Source organism: Lampris incognitus, chromosome 16 (genome assembly GCF_029633865.1).
Source record: "Lampris incognitus isolate fLamInc1 chromosome 16, fLamInc1.hap2, whole genome shotgun sequence".
Classification (NCBI taxonomy): Eukaryota; Metazoa; Chordata; class Actinopteri; order Lampriformes; family Lampridae; genus Lampris; species Lampris incognitus.
In genome coordinates this window covers 17,536,931-17,557,341 of record NC_079226.1, presented here as the reverse complement: position 1 = coordinate 17,557,341, position 20,411 = coordinate 17,536,931, and the positions used below count along the sequence as shown (strand labels likewise).

General features: G+C 44.9%; 1 protein-coding gene across 2 annotated transcripts; it reads right to left on the bottom strand.

The window, feature by feature from the left end:
• Nucleotides 1-2,199: 2,199 nt before the first annotated feature.
• On the bottom strand, nucleotides 2,200-19,987 carry LOC130126223 (sodium-dependent lysophosphatidylcholine symporter 1-B-like). 2 transcript variants are annotated; one of them, XM_056295634.1, is made up of 14 exons: nucleotides 19,801-19,987; nucleotides 18,484-18,612; nucleotides 16,458-16,582; nucleotides 9,984-10,107; nucleotides 9,827-9,905; nucleotides 9,571-9,740; nucleotides 9,270-9,360; nucleotides 8,261-8,379; nucleotides 8,046-8,129; nucleotides 7,081-7,164; nucleotides 6,866-6,978; nucleotides 6,597-6,740; nucleotides 4,662-4,838; nucleotides 2,202-4,270 (listed from the first exon to the last, which is right to left on the bottom strand). In XM_056295634.1, exons 1-14 carry the CDS (start codon nucleotides 19,873-19,875, stop codon nucleotides 4,216-4,218), a joined length of 1,569 nt encoding a protein of 522 aa, XP_056151609.1. In that variant the 5' UTR covers nucleotides 19,876-19,987; the 3' UTR covers nucleotides 2,202-4,215. The 2 variants fall into 2 exon arrangements, with proteins under 2 accessions (XP_056151610.1, XP_056151609.1); XM_056295635.1 differs by lacking the exon at nucleotides 18,484-18,612 and having other exon boundaries at nucleotides 2,200-4,270.
• Between the last annotated feature and the right edge of the window lie 424 nt (nucleotides 19,988-20,411).

Genomic DNA, 20,411 nt, shown 5'->3' with positions numbered 1-20,411 from the left:
CGCTACAAGTTGGTTTGCTCGTGTTCGCTATATTTGAGAAGGGGACCGCCCAAATGACCACAGGTGATGATAATGACCATGCGTCAGCCTGCAGCCCTCCTCTGGTTGCTCTATCACATATTTCAGGGACGTCAGCCTCCATCACTTATTTCAGGAAACATTGTGGCGATACACAATTCAGGGTAGAGTCACCAGGGGCTGCTGCTCCTTTAAGGCAGACATTCAGATTGCTGACGTAGGCACTGATTAGAGTTTCCGGGGTGGAGCCATGTTTGCAGCAGCCTAGCGGTTAGCTGGTTGCCACGGGAGATTGTGCTGTATCGGTGTCGTTTTGTGTGGCGAGTAAACGGGATTAACTCGACTCGATCTCTCCGTCTCCTCATTCCTGCACCCCCACAACATAACATATTAACTGCCTCGTCTGACGAGGCAATTAATGTTATGTTCTTTCCAGTGTAGCTTTATTGACAGCTGATGATTGCTTATGGCATGAAACAGGCTTGGTACTGTCAGTTAAGGAATTACTTGAATCAGCACTGCCGTTCTCCCGTCTCTACAATACTCCACTGAATGCATGACCCTGTATCGCAAGCATGTCAAGAAGCTCACCAGCATACAGCCTCCTCCTCTGCGAAAGCTGCAGCGAATCAGATGGGAAGACAAGGTGCCCGACGTGGAAGTATTGAGACGCGCTGGTACTGTCATCCAAAGGAGTTGAATCAAGTGCAACTGGACTTGGTATATGTCCGTGAAAACCGGATGAAACCATGGCATCCTAAATTTCACGGATATATACCAAGTCCAGTTGCACTTGATTCAACTCCTTTGGATAACCATGACCTGGATGAATGAGAACATTCACAGACTGGTACTGTCAGTGTTGAAGCCCTAATAACAGCCTCCCAGCTCAGATGGGCCTGCTATGTGAGAAGAAGGCCAGACAACCCCCTACCAAAAGAGGTTTTCTATGGGGAGCTGTGCCAGGGGAAAAAGGAAGCAGGGAGGCCAGAAGCTACGCTTCAAAGATGTGCTCAAGCGCCACATGAAGATCTGCGGCATAGATGACTCCAGCTGGGAGACAGTGGCCCTGGACAGACAGAGATGGCACTCCACAGTAAGGCAATTGAGAACAGCTGTTGAACAAAAGAGACAAGAAGCCTATGATAAGGCCCGTGCAAGACATAATTGACCAACTCAAACAACATTCGTCTGTAACAAATGTGGACGATATTGTCGCTCTAATGCGGGCGTGATGGCCCACAGGCGTGCTTGCCGAGCTTAAACTGCATCACAGTCATCATCGTTTCGATGGACTGTCGAAGAAGATATCTATGTATATGTCTCAGTGTCACGGGGCTGCTGGAGCTTATCCCAGCAGTCATTGGGCGGCAGGCGGAGATACACCCTGGACAGGCCGCCAGGCCATCACAGGAATTTCCCCCTTTTTCTCCCCAGTTGTATCCGGCCAATTACCCCACTCTTCCGAGCCATCCGGATCGCTGCTCCACCCCCTCTGCCGATCCATGGAGGGCTGCAGACTACCACATGCCCCCTCCGATGCATGTGGAGTCACCAGCCACTTCTTTTCACCTGACAGTGAGGAGTTTCACCAGGTGGACATAGCGTGTGGGAGGATCACACTATTCCCTCTCCCCCAGCCCCCCCTCCCCACCGCCCCGGCCGACCAGAGAAGACGCTAGTGCAGCGACCAGGACACATACCCACAACCGGCTTCCCACCCGCAAACATGGCCAATTGTGTCTGTAGGGACGCCCGACTAAGCCCCAGGTAACGTGGGGATTCGAACCGGTGACGGACTAGACCGCTACCCGGACGCCCCTACACTAGAATATTTTCCTTCAAGATTGGTCATAAAAAGTGGACATTGCTAGATTTCGTGTTCCATCGAGCAGTAAGTTTTACATGGCTGAGACTGATGGGCCCACTTTGCTTCACAATGCATCCTTTGCAATGTGACCATTTATTGCGATGGGGATCCTGAAACGATATATCGTTCAGCCCAACACTTTTGGTAGTTGAATGAATGAAACAACAAACAGCCTCGACTGACCTCTTGTCTATTATAAAGGTCGGATAAAATCACAAACCCATCAGACAACTCCTCATTTGTATTCGTGCAGAGTGATGCAGTGTTCCCATGCAATGGATGTGAGGTCCTTGTATCATTACATCAGTCTGTATCCATTTACTATTTTACCATGTTTATGTCAGTGTTTCTGTATGAACATCGCAAAGACAAATTCCTAGAAATGGGAAAATTCTCAGTACATCAGTAGCCCAGTACACAAAAAAAAAGAAGCTTGAAAACAGCCTTGCCCCTGATCGTTATCAGGCCCTAGACTTTTAGCTGTTGGACATTACTGACATGTTGCAGCCTGATTCTGCAGCTGTAGTGTGTTGCTCCAGCAGCGAAATCAATAGTGATTTTCTCTTTTTGCTTGGCTTTATTGACAAGTCAAATTACTGCACAATTTGCCATGTTCTTCAACATAAAACTGATCATTGTCTCGTTGTGGGTTAATAAATATTTACAATTTACATTATAAACAGCAGTTGCAAAATACACAAGTGGGGCATATAAATTAAGTGCTTTGTCACAGGCAGTAAAAATGACTGTGGATATTTGATTTAAAGACGTGTTGTAGTTCAGTGATTTAAGAACTTGGTTTGACAGATGACTGCACTTAAATAATGCTATCTGAAGTGGGGCAGAGGTCCTGATATGTCTAATGATAGTAAACTCGGCTTGGGTCTGGGTCATATTGTTAAGGGTTTGAAAAATTAAGAATGTAAAACTGATACTGGAGAAAGAAATGGAGAAAAATCAGCCCATTTACAAAATTGGCTGATGCAGATTACGTCATCGCTATTCTGATAATGCTTTAAGTTTCCCCTGGTACCTGACAATTACTCATGTAGGTCCAGTCATAGATTGCCTAAGCACGCACACACACACACACACACACACACACACACACACACACACACACACACACACACACACACACACACACACACACACACACACACAGCCTATCTTTTATGCCGTCTTTACAAAAAAACCAAACTGCGCTTCTCATCCCGATATTTACACAACTGTGACTAACTTCATAAATTCATGTTACAAATATTCTGGACTTTGTACCATTCAACGTTTTGTAGACAAATGATAGTCCCTCGGATTGAGTGATTTCTTAAGATAAATAGTTAGCTAAAACATCTCCCTTACCTTAGAAAGTGAACATAGTGCTTTCAGTTGAAGTTATGCATGAAAGTGTGGACCACTGTGCCAAGGCAAAAGATATTAGCATGTAGAAATGGCTGTCAACATTGATGAAGCTAGATTATCATGTTTTTAAAGCACTTCCCCGACGATGCTTACATCCAAGGAAACCCTTTTTGTTTTGCATAAGGAAAACCATCAACCAAATACAGAATATAAGTGAAAACAAGCTCAATAGAAAATTTCATTGCAACTACAGAACTATAATACATGTGCTTGTAAGGCAGAACAGTATTTTACCTAGAAACACCAGAACTCAATTAGTGGTGCTAAAAAGACCCTTTACCTTTCCCAGACACAATCTTCAGTATCCTTACTGCCTTTACTGTAGTTTTGTCTCATTCACAAATAATGGCAGCAACGCAAATCTGTAATAAGCATAACATTGACATAGCTTTATACAACTCCAAAATAGATGGAATAGTTGCTGATGTGCCCTAAAAAGGGGCATTCAATGGACATTCCCCCCAGAGGATCATCCCTGAATGAAAAGTCTAGAAAAAGTACAGCTTTGCCAGTTGGTCTTGTTGGTTTAGACTACATCACATTCCATTATTATATAGCATGTGTAAATGTCCAGTCTTATAAAAAAACAACAAAAAATACAGAAACCACAGATGAAGGCTATCAGAAGAGACTCGGGTTGCAAACTTGCTAACTTTAGCTGTCCACTAGAGGGCCCTGTTACCCTTTGTGATGCAGTGGGGAAGGCTTGATATATTCTTGTGGCCTCAGTGCAGAGGGCCACAGAGTGGTCCGTGGTCTCTCCTCTGTTAGTCTGGCAAACCCCAAAAAAAAAACACACAAGGCCTTGTCCAGTCTCCCTGGTGGTCTTGTCCCTCCTGACAGCCTGAGCAAATCCTCCCAACAGTAGAGGCTGTTAGGACTGGCTTCTCTTCTGTCTCAGACTCCTACACAACACTGCCATGCTCTGCAGAATCTACGTCGGAATCCCGTTCAATGTCCCTGTTTAATGATGGGAGAACAGCCAGAATTCACACACAAAAGGACTTAGTTTACAGACACTGGCCAGATTATAAGTAACACTGACAGAGCAGAAAATATTGTTTTGGGATTCCACAATCCGTTTCCAAAGTGGAACCAAATGTAGTGTCTCAGAGTGAAGCTACTGGCCACCAGACTTCCTACCTCCATGGTATGCTTAGTAGCCTGCTTAGTGGAGGAGACAGCTCTTATAATGCACGAGTCCTGCTGTGCTAAGTGTATGGTCTCATTTAGTTACACCAAATCAAGCGTAATCTTCTGTGTTTATGTACTATATGTGTGTGTGTGTGTGTGTGTGTGTGTGTGTGTGTGTGTGTTTCAAAGTTTTTTGTGTGTATTTGGCACCACTTACAGTATCTCCTGCAACAGTTTGCAGTTGCTTTCCCGCTTCTCCTCGTTGATGGGGTAGGTCTTGAATATCAACAGTCCCAGAGCGATAAAAGCCACTGGCACAGGAGAGACGAGTACCTTTAGGGTTAAAATGACAGCCTCCGGTTGTGTGCAGCCTCTGGTTATGTACCCGGCAAAGCTGCACAAAAATGCAAAGAAAGGGGGGGAGTCAATGGGAGTACAGTTTGGTTTGATAACGAGTTGGTATTGTTGACCACTGGACTGCTGGATTACAAATATGAAGCAATTCTTATACATTGATTCTATAGAGCGGTATACTCCCTCAATCAAGTTCTAAAGAAGAAATTGTGAGATATTTTCTGTTTTATGATGGTGCGGATAGTGAGCTGGAGGAAGAGAACGAGAGAGGTTTAGGATATGGTTCTCTTAAGGTCTAAGAATTTATCTGAGAGGCACAGATCGTTTACTGGCCACTTTATTAGGTACACCTTGCTAGTACCGGGTTGGACCCCCTTTTGCCTTCAGAACTGCCTTAATCCTTCGTGGCATAGATTCAACAAGGTACTGGAAACATTCCTCAGAGAGTTTGGTCCATATTGACATGATAGCATCATGCAGTTGCTGCAGATTTGTCGGCTGCACATCCATGATGCGAATCTCCCGGTCCACCACATCCCAAAGGTGCTCTATTGGATTGAGATCTGGTGACTGTGGAGGCCATTTGAGTACAGTGAACTCATTGTCATGTTCAAGAAACCAGTCTGAGATGATTCGAACTTTATGACATGGTGCGTTATCCTGCTGGAAGTAGCCATCAGAAGATGGGAACACTGTGGTCATAAAGGGATGGACATGGTCAGCAACAATACTCAGGTAGGCTGTGGCGTTGACACGATGCTCAATTGGTACTAAGGGGCCCAAAGTGTGCCAAGAAAATATCCCCCACACCATTACACCACCACCACCAGCCTGAACCGTTGATACGAGGCAGGATGGATCCATGCTTTCATGTTGTTGACGCCAAATTCTGACCCTACCATCCGAATGTTGCAGCAGAAATCGAGACTCATCAGACCAGGCAACGTTTTTCCAATCTTCTATTGTCCAATTTTGGTGAGCCTGTGCGAATTGTAGCCTCAGTTTCCTGTTCTTAGCTGACAGGAGTGGCGCCCGGTGTGGTCTTCTGCTGCTGTAGCCCATCTGCCTCAAGGTTCGACGTGTTGTGCGTTCAGAGATGCTCTTCTGCATACCTCGGTTGTAATGAGTGGTTATTTGAGTTACTGTTGCCTTTCTATCAGCTCGAACCAGTCTGGCCATTCTCCTCTGACCTCTGGCATCAACAAGGCATTTTCGCCCACAGAACTGCCGCTCACTGGATATTTTCTCTTTTTCGGACCATTCTCTGTAAACCCTAGAGATTGTTGTGCGTGAAAATCCCAGTAGATCAGCAGTTTCTGAAATACTCAGACCAGCCCGTCTGGCACCAACAACCATGCCACGTTCAAAGTCACTTAAATCACCTTTCTTCCCCATTCTGATGCTCGGTTTGAACTGCAGCAGATCGTCTTGACCATGTCTACATGCCTAAATGCATTGAGTTGCTGCCATGTGATTGGCTGATTAGAAATTTGCGTTAATGAGCAGTTGGACAGCTGTGCCTAATAAAGTGGCCGGTGAGTGTATGTGGTGGAGTGGTGTGTGGACCAGCTGCCACATCTCCATGTCTTACCATCTCCCTGCCCCTGGTGTGTCTTTGTTTGGGGTGTGGATGCCATTTAATCTACCACAAGCTAATAAAGCTAATTCAGGGTAGCTGGTTCAGACTTCACTCCATCACACTGTTTAAATAGAATAGAGATTCAACTTTCACTGGACAAAGCTGCCATTTTCCTTGGATAAATGACTGTGAAATTCAACAACTGGTGAAATGACTCACTCCAAACTGAGGGTAGAGATGCCCAAGGATACTCCAGATGCAAACTTAGTGAAGAAGACATAGAAGGAGTAGAAGATGGCCTCATGGCCGCGGATGTCTGGATTCTTCACCTTGAAGTCATCCACCACATCTGGAAGCATTGACCTGAGGTGGCATTGACGACACAGGAATGGAAACACAAGCAACGACTGGTGCATCTGACATGTACAGACTGACAGGTAAAAGAATGAGGGAAACAAGGACGGATCTGAAGATGAATTAAGGCTCACCAAGGTAGTAGGAAAGCAGCTGCCACACTCACACCTGCTGCCACAGAGACCATGTAGGAAATAATCAAATTGCTCTTGATGGAAATGATCAGGATCATGAAGGGCACTGCCCACTGTGGAGGGACAAGAGGCCATAACTTGGGATAATCTATTCCACACTTACATATATATATGCTATATGTACATATGTGCTTTAGCTAGTGTACTCTACCAACCGTGATGCCAATGTACACTGCAGTCTTCTTTCCAAATCGAGTCAAGAACCACTGCCAAAATGGAATCGACAGCGTTCCCGATAACTGGAAAGGATACAAAACAGAAGGTAAGAAATATTGTTTCATTCATTGTTATGCAAGCTTTAAAAAAACTACTTCTCATAAGAAGGAGGTCATGATATGCAAGAGAACACAGCACTAGGTTGACCTTGATAGTGGTGGAATATATGGGAACCAGAAAGGCCACACTGACCAGTGAAGGAAGAGGTCATGGGACGAGGCCACAATGCATTTGTATGATGTGGAAACTTAATAATCCTGAGAGCCTGTGGACAACCTTTGACCTCTTGGGGAGACAAAGTCAACCCGTGTATCAAAGGACCATACAGGCCTGCCACTGAGGGTTTGGCAAAAACAGCATGTAACAGTCCAAAAATGGAAAACTTCTCCTTGTCCTCATGTCTTCTTTCGAAGAGGGAAAGGCAACGAAAAGCAGAAAATAGTGAGAGAGCAATGGAATAATAATAAAAAAAAAGACCAGCGATAGTTTTGGCAACAAATGCTCCACTGTGTGCCTGTCTCTCCGTAGATCTGCTGATATGCTGGAGCCAGTGTGTGAGCAGGGGACAGGTTCCCAGTGACCCAGACAACACCTCCTCTTACCCTGGCAAATCTGTTCTTTCACTCCCACAGTCGTGGCATCTCATCATGTGAGGCAAGCCGCTTAGATACTTACAGGAAAAAAACCCTGTACGTCCTGAAAGTTTACAGTACCGGAGGGAGAATCTGACGTTCACTGACAATGATGGTACGGGTTTATTGTTTTGAGGGGAAGTGGTGTGAAAATGTCTGCTGGTTTTTTTTAATTTTTAAATTTTTTTAATCTTTTTCACATGTTTGGGACTTTTCATTTGCTGGTCTTTGTAACAGTGGGTAGTGAGTTGCTAAGTGGAAAACCAACTCACCATAATGACCAAGAGAATATTCTGGAAGTCGTTTCTATGGCCGAGGGCATATGTGATGAAAAGGGCAAAGTTGCCCTCTAGTAGCTGTCAAAGATAGAGGAATTACACACAATTTAAATAAAACGATTGACCTCGCTCTCCGAAAAATGTGAATTTAGAAAAAATAATACTCGTAATGTACAGTACAAAACAGAACAAGAAACTGAATCTCTTACCATGAAGGCCAGAGAGGTGAAGAGGAAGCCCATGACCAGTTTGACATATGGGCCATGACCCATCACCAGCTTCAGGCCCTGACAGAAGGTGATGGGCTTCGTCTTTGAACATCGCTTCTCTAAAACCCCCAACATGGAAGAAAAGGAAAACAACATAAATTTACATCATCGCCCACTGTTCCAGATATCCGCAAAATACTTGAAGGAATAAAAAAAATATAGAATAGTACAAATGATCATTGACTGGCAGTGCCCAATTATGTGCCATGGAGGGCCGTGTGCATGCAGGTTTTAATTTCAACCCAACACCACATCTGCTGATTTCACTGATAAGTCCTCGCCTGTCTAATTGAAGGTGGGTTAATCAAGGAAATCAGATGGTGTAGTGTTGGGTTAAAATGAAAACCTACATTCATGTGGCCCTCCATGGCACATGACTGGGCAACACTGTCATTGGCAATCATGCTATTTTGTATTCTTAAGAATTTCAAAAATGTGACAGTGACAGAGAAAATGATAGAAACTGATATAATTGTTTTTTTTAACCCCCCCCCCCCCAAAAAATTATACCCGGCCAATTACCCCACTCTTCCGAGCAGTCCCAGTCGCTGCTCCACTCCCTTTACTGATCCGGGGAGGGCTGCAGACTACCACATGCTTCCTCCGATACATATGGAGTTGCCAGCCACTTCTTTCACCTGACAGTGAGGAGTTTTGCCAGGGGGACATAGCATGTTGGAGGATTACGCTATTCCCCCCAGTTCCCCCTTTCCCCCAAAAAGGCGCCCCAACCGACCAGAGGAGGCACTAGTGTAGCGACCAGGACACATAGCCACATCTGGCTTCCCACCTGCAGACAATTAATTGTCTGTAGGGACGCCTGACTAGGCCAGAGGTAACATGAGGATTCGAACTAGGATCCCAGTGTTAGTAGAAACTGATATAATTGTTTTTAAAAGATAAGGTTCATAAAAGGAAACCGATCCTGTTATAGTTCATGAATTCGCACCTTCTTGCTCCCTCACACCCATAAACAAGATGGCAGCACAGAGCACATAGATGGTGGAGATGACTCCAGAGGCAATCAAGTAAGCCCTTTTCTGCAAGAGACATGGGTTAAACGGTGTTAGCAGTCACAGAAACACACACATAGCAAGGGTCTCCTTAATCAAACCAAGCAATGAGAGAAATTTAGAAATTTAATCTTGTATCCTGTGTCTGTGTTTTCTTAGGCATTTAGGCTTTATAGGGCGATATTGTGCAATATTTATCTCTTAGATGACACAACCCATAATACTCTTAATGCTCACCGTCTGCTCCAGTGATTTGTAGGACACGTTGACCTCGGACCCAATTTGGGACAAGGTTCCGTTGTCAAACACGTTGAACTCGGTTGGGACACAGGGGGCAATGGCCCCACCGACTATCTGCCCCTGGATGGCTGTACCAACCACTGTGCCCAGCACTTCCACTGTCATACCTGAGAAGAATGGAGGTGGGGGTAATCAGTAGTTGAGGAGCAACTTTAATGAAAAGGTTTTCATTGACAGGGAGAGGTTCGCTTACGGTAGGCGGTGGCAGAGTCCCTCTCGCTCTGAGCCGAGCTGATGAACATGGTGAGGGCCGAGTAGGGCACGTGGAAGCACTGCCAACACACACACCACAGTGAGCTAGCTGTTTGTGTTTAGCAATGGAGAGTACAGGCATAATGTAGGCCACTGACCGTTTGCATTGACTGGAAGAGGCAATAGAAGATCAGGTACCAGAGGACCTTCCCCTGTTCCACTGAAGGAACATACCAGATGAGGAAGTAGCTCAGCACCGCGAAGGGAGTAGATAGCAGTATCCTTTGGAGACAGTAGGAAAAGATCATTTAGAGGACACCAAGAATGAAAAACAGCTCTGAACAGCATTTTAGTGTGTCGGATACATGTGTGAATGTGTCTGCAAACTCTGCATATGGGGCTACTCAGTCTGTGTAGCATCAAAATAAACGTTCGTCTGTTTAGGGACTGAGGACGTTACTTTTGAATCAACATGATCACCGAAAGATGGTCCATGGGGTTCACTCTGCACTGGGAGCATCCCGATGCTCTCAAAGAGAGTTGCTACAGCATGCATATGTAATTTCATCCTCCCCCTTCACTGGCAGACTTTGTGTAACTTTCAGTTTGGTAGTTAGTCTGATGGTGAGTAGTGGTGCTAGGCTTGGCATGTCACAGAAGGAAGCCTGCACACCAGGGACTGCATTCATCGGACTCTATTCAAAAAGTGTGCCGGCTTTACTTTCTGCTAGAGCGTGTCTAATGAATGTGCCAACTGTTACTATAGCTTAACCCCCCCTTTCATATTTATTTTCTTACAGTCACTTTCTTTTTTTTTTTACTGCTCTCTAAGCAGGTCTTTTGTGAATAATCCCCCTAATCCTGCCATGTTTGAGTTTGTGTTGAACGGACTCAGTCTGAACTGTGCTAGGAGAGGAGGGTGGGCTGGCCTTATAATGGAGCTATTCTGGCCCACCTCACTCTCACCCCAATGTATGCTGACTATTACTCAATGGCTGAATTGCAATGGCCTTTCTTCAGCTTTCTGTGGCCTCTGACCAACCTTTCGAACGGAATACCCTGAAAGCAGAGGTCAGACTTTCGAGACCTTGCATTGCTCCTGTGAAATGAACAGAGCAAGCTAGCGATCAGGGCAGATTGGGATTCATCCAACCACATTGTTGCCCGCCAGATCATTCCAACCCCTGTTGAAGTGTCCCTTGGAGATAAAGCTATCCACGGCTGGTTTTAAAACAGGCTAATTCATGTAGGATAAAAACATGGGCGCTCCGGGTAGGCAATCAAGAGGTAAATACGTATATTCCCCAAGACATTTCTGTGCAAATAGCACAGTGGTTGTTTCCTTCAGCTGTCTCTAACATCAACCCACACCAACAAGATAAGAGCTGTGGTCTCTGAACTCATTCCATTTGTACTTCTTTCTAAAGAGGCTGTAAAAATGACAACTATGTCACAACAATGTCTGTGTCCGTATATTTGCCAGCACTACTTTTGATCTGTCAGACTTAAAAGGCTGGGAATTCAACCTCAGTGCAGGGAGGATCGTCTTAGTAAACCATAGATGTGCTTGTTTATTGTACACAACACATTGCCACACAAGCATGGATAGCTACACCAGCGTCTACCTCATGTGTGACGCAGGTTCGAATAAGAATGTGGCTCCTGTTTCTCTTTTGGCAGATTGAATCAGGTTAATGGGAGCTAATAGGTTCATTTATCTGGAAATAGGAGGTCAGATTGCGTTTCGACTGGCTGAGTTTCTCACATTAATGTCATGGCTGATTACACAGCGGCTGCACAGTCAAGTTACATTTGGAGGTCAGCAAGCCATTGGAAATGAACTTGAGGGGGAAAAAAATCAGCGTGCACACACAAGCTGTTCTTTTATAGAGGAAAAGAAAAATCAGGAAAAAAATAATAGCATTCACATTCTGACAAATGTAAATACATTAAATAAACCAAGGGCGAAATGTAGAAAAATATCACAGGCCAAGTGTAATTCTAAGACATCTTTGTGTCCTTGCTCTCGGACAGGAGGCGTTATGAGTGCCAGTTGTTTGGCTTTGTCTTAAAAGCTACACAGACCACGGAGGGCTAGTCACATTGCTACTTTCCAACAATGATTTCATTGACATGGAACCAAGCATAAGGCTTCCCCTTGACCCACGGTAACCTCTCTCAATTCTGCAAAGTCCCCTGCCAAACTGTCACTCTATAAACACACACACACACACACACACACACACACACACACACACACACACAATGCCATTGGTCTAAACTGATGGTGTGTTGGGGGTTGGACCAATTGTAGCAGGAGAAGCTGGAGTTGCCCCCCCCCCCCCCACACACACACACAGACCACGCAGATCATGCCGGATCCACAGCCAGCAGTCTGCCACAAGTGCTCAGGTTCTTACGATATGACTCATATCCTGTGAGAAAATGCTGCTCAAAATGCTTATCCCTGTCACTGAGCAAATGAAAATAAATTATTTGCCACGGCAATGTTTGTTCTCCACTACTAATACCACAAAGGCCATTTAATGACTATATACAAACTCTTATAAGGGTTGGAGTAAACCTTTTTTATTTTGACCCCTTTTCAGCTGAAAAGACGTTGGTATGGGCCTCAGATGGTGTAGCCGATTGCCCTTGTGATAAATTCAACAACAACAAAAGATGCGTCACACTCCCGTTTTGAAGGAGAGTCTATGCTCATATTCTCTCATGTTCTATGCTAAAGTCTATGCTTTCCCTCACATTCTATGCTAAAGTCTATGCTTTCCCTCACATTCTATGCTAAAGTCTATGCTTTCCCTCACATTCTATGCTAAAGTCTATGCTTTCCCTCACATTCTATGCTAAAGTCTATGCTTTCCCTCACATTCTTTGCTAAAGTCTATGCTTTCCCTCATGTTCTAAGTTAAAGTCTATGCTTTCTCTTACGTTCTATGCTAATGTCTGTGCTTTCTCTCATGTTCTACGCTAAAGTCTGTGCTTTCTCTCTTCTTCTGCGCTAAAGTCTATGCTTTCTCTCATCTTCTACACTAAAGTCTGTGCTTTCTCTCATGTTCTGCACTAAAGTCTATGCTTTCTCTCATCTTCTACGCTAAAGTCTATGCTTTCTCTCATGTTCTACGCTAAAGTCTGTGCTTTCTCTCATGTTCTACGCTAAAGTCTGTGCTTTCTCTCATGTTCTACGCTAAAGTCTGTGCTTTCTCTCATGTTCTACGCTAAAGTCTGTGCTTTCTCTCATGTTCTGCGCTATAGTCTATGCTTTCTCTCATGTTCTACGCTAAAGTCTATGCTTTCTCTTATGTTCTACGCTAAAGTCTATGCTTTCTCTTACGTTCTATGCTAAAGTCTGTGCTTTCGCTCACGTTCTATGCTAAAGTCTGTGCTTTCTCTCACGTTCTATGCTAAAGTCTATGCTTTCTCTCATGTTCTATGCTAAAGTCTATGCTTTCTCATGTTCTACTGCGCTAAAATCTATACTTTCTCTCATGTTCTATGCTAAAGTCTGTGCTTTTTCTCAAGTATGACAGGATGCAGGGTAGTTTGCACCGTCTCCCCCATGTTACATATAGTGTAGCTCAATCAGCATATAATATTCATTAACAGCGGTTGTTATTACATGGTGCTTTAGGTCCACCTAACACCAGGGCCAAACTCTGACCCTGATCTCTTCAGTGTGCGGTACCATGTTAGAGTAAGCCTATTCAGTACAATAACCCACACATTTCTGGGTGAAATTCATCAAACTATGTGCAACGTATACAGCAGATAAAGACTCATATTATGGTATGTATATACACTTCACAGAGGTACATGGTGAGTTTTCGATGGTTTAGGTAATAGTGTTGTAGAAAGCAGTCATTACTGTACTTCGGTATTTTTATGCATATCTGTACTCTACTTGAATACAGGTAGTACCCGGGTTACGAACGCACGTACTTAGGAACCGACCTCCGTAAAGCCTATTTTTTAAAAATCGAGTTACACACAATGGTTCGTACTAACGAACGGACAGACTACTTTGCGCGACACTCAAAACACTAGCATTTTAGGTGGTTCGTCCCCCCGAGGGAGAACAATGCCATGCCGTTGTCACCATTTTAAGTCGGATCGTGTAAACATTGTTGTGTGCGTTGTGTTTTGACTTAAATTTTTTGTGTGTTTACCCTCGTAACTGTGGCTTCAAAGCATAAATCTGATGCAAGGGTTTGTGATGCACCGAAGGGAAATGATCACGATTGAAACGAAAGTGGAGATAATAAAGCATTCAGAGAGAGACGAAACGCTCATTGTTTTTTCACTTACCCAGTGAGGTGGGGAGGCGAGCCCCAAGCGGGCTCTCATTTCTAGCGTCAAACGGCTGGCCTACGCCGCTCGCGACCCGCTCCAGGGACAGTGGCAGGTGGGGAGTTTGAAATGTACGAAATGTTTCTTCAAAGAGTTTGTATCTATACACACATTCTCTCTCTCTCAGGGATAAATACTTGACTCTAGTTAGATTTATTATTATTACTGCATTATTTGTGATGTTTTAGGTAAAACATATACTTTAAACTAAGAAACATTTGACTAATTGACGCCAAATGTGAACTGTACGTAACTGTTCCGACTTACATACAAATTTGTCATAAGAACAGACGGAACTCGTTCGTAACCCGGGGACTGCCTGTACTCAAATGTATGGTTGACTTTTTCTTCATTATACTGTATTGTCTAAATAAAATGTCTACTCTTACTCCAATACACTTTAACTAAACACTGTTATTGCTACAACATGTGTGTGTTTTTTTTTAGAAAATGTCCAGGGAAAGAAATCAAGTGATTAATTCAACTAACAGTCAGCAGTGTAAGTAGACAGCTGTTGGGGTGAATACAAGTCAAGGCAATTTTATTTGTATAGCCCATATCACAAATTACTGTAACGTGCATGGTTAAGTAGACATGTTGGCCCTTGGCTAACAGGTCGGACCCTTTAGTCGAGTGGTCAGCGATGTCTCTCGCAGTGCGGGCGATACGGGTTCGCGTCCCGGCCACGGCAGTTCCTGTGGTTGCCCCCCGAATTCGCTACATTGCCCCCTTCCTTTGGGAACGGCGTCCCCGGCCGGACTGTCACAGCCGGGACGCGAACTCGTGTATTCCGCACCACAGGCGACAACGTTAACCAATCGACTAAAGGGTCCGACCTGTTAGCCAAGGGCCAACGTGTCTACTTAACCATGCACGTTACTTTACATATTTGCCTCAAGGGCCTTTACAGCAACACAACATCCTGTCCTTAGACCCTCGCATCGGCTAAGGAACAACTCCCTAAAAAAAAAATTAACCGGGATGGGAAAAAAAATGGGAAGAAACCTCAGGGAGAGCAACAGAAGAGGGCTCTCTCCCCCAAGATGGACAACGTGCAGACTTATTAATCAAATATAGTGAAAATAATGCATGTGTAACCCAATGTTACGGGTTCACACAAGTCATTCCTCACAAGCGAAGTTCAGTTTCATATTTTTAGCTTTTACAAAAAACAAGGACACGTGACAGAAAGAGAACTGACTAAGCAGAGTTCCTCAAAGTTGCCAAAGAAAGGCATGACCAAGAGAGACATCATGATGGGCGTGTGTGTGAGTTTAAACACTGAACATTCTGTGTTTCTTCTATATTAAGAAATCATGTGTTATGCAATGTGTTAATTGCCATGAGTGGCTAAGTGTGAGTCTGTGAGCGTTCGCTACATTACCTTACATAATGGGAGACTTGCCCCCATAACCAAATTGACTTCATAAAACTCAATAATGATGATGATGATGACACTTTTTCTGGATTAAAAATATGTACTTTTACTTTTGATATTTAAGTACATTTAATACAAGTTACTTTAAGACTTGTACTCAAGTAATATCACACTGGGTGACTTTCACTTTTACTGAAAGTATCTTAATGTTCACTCAGCTCTGGAGTTTTTTGGCACTCTTTCCATGGACTTGAGTCATTTTCATTTCTTGACTATCCCTGCCCTTTGGCACCCATGACTGAGCTTAGCAGCGTGGTAACATGCCAGCTTGACCCCGAGCCTCAGAGCTCCATAAGCCTCTCGCGAAACCTTTCACAACTCACCAACGCGACACAAAAAAGAAAACGACCTGGACATCCCATTCCATCTCTAATGGAGACAGCAGGGGCCAAAAGCCGCCTGGTTCATCTCTCTTCTCATTTGCACCTGGGAGGAGGCAAAGAGGAATTGAGAGAAATTGAGTACAGACCATTGCTTTTGTACTGACAACACAGTTTCTGTTGTGATGACGTTTGTATTGTCAGCTTCGCAAAGTGTACTTTACACTGGTTTGGTTTTGTGCACATTAAAACTCGCAAATACCACCGCTGTGCCCTGTTCTTTCCTATTTCCCCTCCTCACCGTTACCCGTCTCCAGCTTGTTGTCATGGTTACCGCTCACATTTCACCGAATACTTTGTCACATGCTGGAAACTTTTACTCTGTATTTCCCAGAAATATCCTTCTCCCAATATTCACTAAACTCATCCCCCCCCCCCCAAAAAAAATCAGATGAGCATTTAAACTTTACCCAAGACACATGCACCACCATGTGACATCAGACACCTACCAGGGCATCATGCGGCCAAAACGGGTCCATTTGGTCTGGCTCACCAGGAAACCCACTGTTGGATCTGTCACTGCATCCCAGGCCCTGCCCACAAACAGAATGACAGAGGCGTATAATGGATCCAACTACGAGGAAGAAATGGAGAGAGAGAGAGAGAGAGAGAGAGAGAGAGAGAGAGAGAGAGAGGGAAATAGAAACCAAGGAAGAGAAAGAAATAAAAAGAAAGGGGAATTACGTATATACCAATATAAGAAAATACCAATCATCACTGACTCAAGACTAAGGCTGTGACTTTTTTTTCCATGAGTGATTAATCTATTTAATCATTAAGTATGTAAAATGTCAAATGAAAAACACCCATCACAAGTTCCCCGAGTCCAACGAGTTAACTTGGTTAACCAGCAGCCAAAGAAAAACCACCTTCAGTTTTCATTTTGTAAGGGCATGAATCAGAAAAAGCTGTTATCAGCAACTGCGCGGTACTTCATGTACGACTAAACCGTAAAATCGATTACCAAAGCTATAACTTAATAATTTCACATTGTTGCATTAATCGACTAATTGTTCCAGCCCTCCTCGAGGCATCGGTGGTGGACTGCATCTGGGAGAGACGATGCCTTGGATTTGGAGACATCCTGATGCCAAGTGCCTGGAAGGCCACAGGGGTCACATGTCAAACTACTGTAAATTGTGTGAGAACAAAGTGGCCTTCAAGTGAGTCCCCTCACCGGACTGAGCAGGCTTTACTTGAGGCCCCTACGGTGCACAGCCAGTTGTACAGTGGCTCTTGCTAATACACCGACTAATTGAGAGACAAAGAAAACCAGCGGGGGGGGGGGACTGCCTTAACGCACTCCGTTGGCTCCCACACGTCGGAGGCTACCGAGATGACGTCAGAGGATGCGAGGCGAGCGCAGGCTTAGGCGCCGAACCGAATCACTACATGCTCTGAACCAAACAAACAGAGGATAAGGAAAAAGCCCCTACTTGGTGAATTCCCCTCAACTCCCAAATGAATAACCTCTTTCATGCTCTTAAACGTTTTGGCATTATTTGGTTGTAATGACTAATCTTGGATGTTTCCTTTTTCCAGTGATGGTAAACGGTCAATGACTTTTTCCTTTTTTAGTTTCAGCTACAATGCTCAGCATTGATATGCAGACAAATGTCCTTTTTCATACTTCGTGACACTGGTGTGTGCCTGACGACAGCCAATGCATTAATATTCACATCACAACCACTTTTGTAGCTGCTTGTTTTGAGGGTTATTGAAAAAGCACAACACATAACATTTTACATCCTCCCTTTAGCAGCCAAATGGGGAAGAATAACACCAGCAGCACCAAGTTTGAAGCAGAAGTTACAGCCAACCAGGCTTGTAGAAAACAACCAGATACTGCAATATCAATATAGGCTTGACCATGTTTTTATTTTTTTATTCCCCCACCCCCCCTTTTCTCCCCAATTGTGCTTGGCCGGTTACACCATTCTCCCGAGCCGCCACGGTTGCTGCTCCACCCCCTCTGCCAATCCGGGGGAGGGCTGCAGACTACCACATGCCTCCTCCGATACATGTGGAGTCGCCAGCCGCTTCTTTTCACCTGACAGTGAGGAGTTTCACCAGGGGGACGTAGCGCGTGGGAGGATCACGCTATTCCTCCCAGTTCCCCCTCCCCGCCTTAACAGGCGCCCCGACCGACCAGAGGAGGCGCTAGTTGCAGCGACCAGGAAACATACCTATATCCGGCTTCCGGGACGCCCGACCAAGCTGGAGGTATCGACCATGTTTTTTTGTTCAGCGGTTGGGAAGATAGTGACACAACAGCATAGGTGACTTTACATCATGTTGGATGCATCTCTCTGAGATCTGGAGTTGTCAAACACTTACACAGTGCCAGAACACTGGCTTTGATAGCAAAAAAAACCAAAAACCAAAAAACCCCCACATTCTCCGGGCATGAGCCAGGAAGCCCAGCCAGGGCCAGATAGCTTTGGTCTTTCCCATGTGTGATGCTCAGCCTCTCACCTGGGCCACATCCAATAGGTAGATCTGGAGGAAGAAGCCCAGAGCACTGCCGGTGATCTGGTAGGGCGCCCCGCCAATGGCATAACACAGCTTACTGCACACCGATAGGCGCTTTTTCTGGTGTTTTTTCTAAGGAAGAGAGGGAAGGACAGGAGGAGTAAGGATGGAGTTTGTGTTGTAGTGGACGGGATCTGTGAGCTGCGTATGATTTCATTCATATTTGTGGTCTGGGGAGAAAAACCATGTTGAAACTCTGAGAGCATAAAGGTAAAAAAAATGCGGGAGGTTTTACTAAGCTGATCAAATTCAATTCAATTCCATCAGTATATTGTGCTGCATTGCACGTATTGTGCACATACTCTGGTCTATGCCTTAGTGACTCTCCTCTCTGGTACAGAGGGAAAGTGTGTGCCCATCAACTTGTCTCTGATTTCCAGTCATTCCTCTCACTCATACTTCCGCCATAATCGATGCTGTGTTAAACAACTTGCTACAGCGAGGGACAAAGATTGGCTCAAGCCGCTCACCCCACTGCTCAGAATGCTAGATTAGTAACAAATCCTCTATGACGACACGGTCTGGGCCAGTGCTGAGCTTAGAAATTGGTGTGAGTGTGTTAGGTCACCCTCACATACACACCACAACGGTAGGGCTATGACTGGTGTGAATGCAGCCGTTGGCTCTGGCAATGGGACGTTGATGGTAGTGTGACACTCCAGGTTGGACCTGTTTGCACCCAACAGTCGATGGATGTTCAGGTGTTTTGAACACATTCTGCAGCCCACATCCAGCCAATGCCCAGAGTCCAATGAGCAGGCAGGCAACTTTAGGAACGATCATGTCCAGGATGACCATCACCTTTCTCTCATCGTTATTCACCCAAACCGCTAAGCCTACCACACTCTGGCTTAAGCAGAAGAAACCTCTTCATCTGCAACTTGTGGGGGTTGCAGGAGAACTCTCGTGTTGTTTGTAAGACAATAACATTGCAAAACGTGAAGAATGCAACACACATACATCTATGCCAATGGCAGAAAATAAAACGGTAGCATAAACGGCAGTACAACAGAATACATAACGTTATTCCAGTTACGCACGCGCGCTACACATCTGTATGAAACACGGTCCCTTTAAAAACGAGCCGGGTGAGATTCAAACCTCGTGGGCGTCGGAGTGTGATGTCAAATCTCTCGAGTGTCATCTGGGGTCTCCCCATGGGGAGACCCCGGGAAGTGCGCGAGACAGCGGCAGGAACACGGGCGCAAATCGTGTTGGTCTAAACATCAGCGGTACTTCTGTCAAAACGTCCGCACTTACCGTATCCGGTCTGACTCCGTCCGCACTCAGCAGTAAGCTCGCCCCGTATTGCTCGGCGCATTCTCCTCTGGCCATTTCTTTACTGCTTTAAAGGAGAGGAAAGTATTCAAGTGGTCATACAACGAATGTGTCAAAGAAACACCCCCTCCCCCCTCCCCGCCAAATAAAATAAAATAAAATAAAATAAAATAAAATAAAATCAATCGCGGAATGCCATGCGCTCTCTTCTCTGTCTGTGTCCATCCACGAGACTACGACTTGGGGTCCTTGTATAGCCTGAGATACTCTAAATAACGCCCCCACACACTCACACACACACACGCCCCCCCACACACACACATGCTGCTGTACCTCACGACGCGGTGACGTCACAATCTCTTCGCTGTCAGCCGGGTAACGCCGCTGCGGTAGTCCCCCGTGACGCTCTACGTCTTTCGTTTCATGGCAGATTATTTAATTTCTTCTTTTCTTTTCTTTTTGGAAATGCCGTGTTTTTGTTTTATTTGTTTTTTTTGTTTTTTTGGGGGGGGGGGCACTGTTAAGAAATAAATACTGCACGCTTCAAATAACTCCCTCTGTGCCCACATTCAGACCGGACAGACAACGAAGAG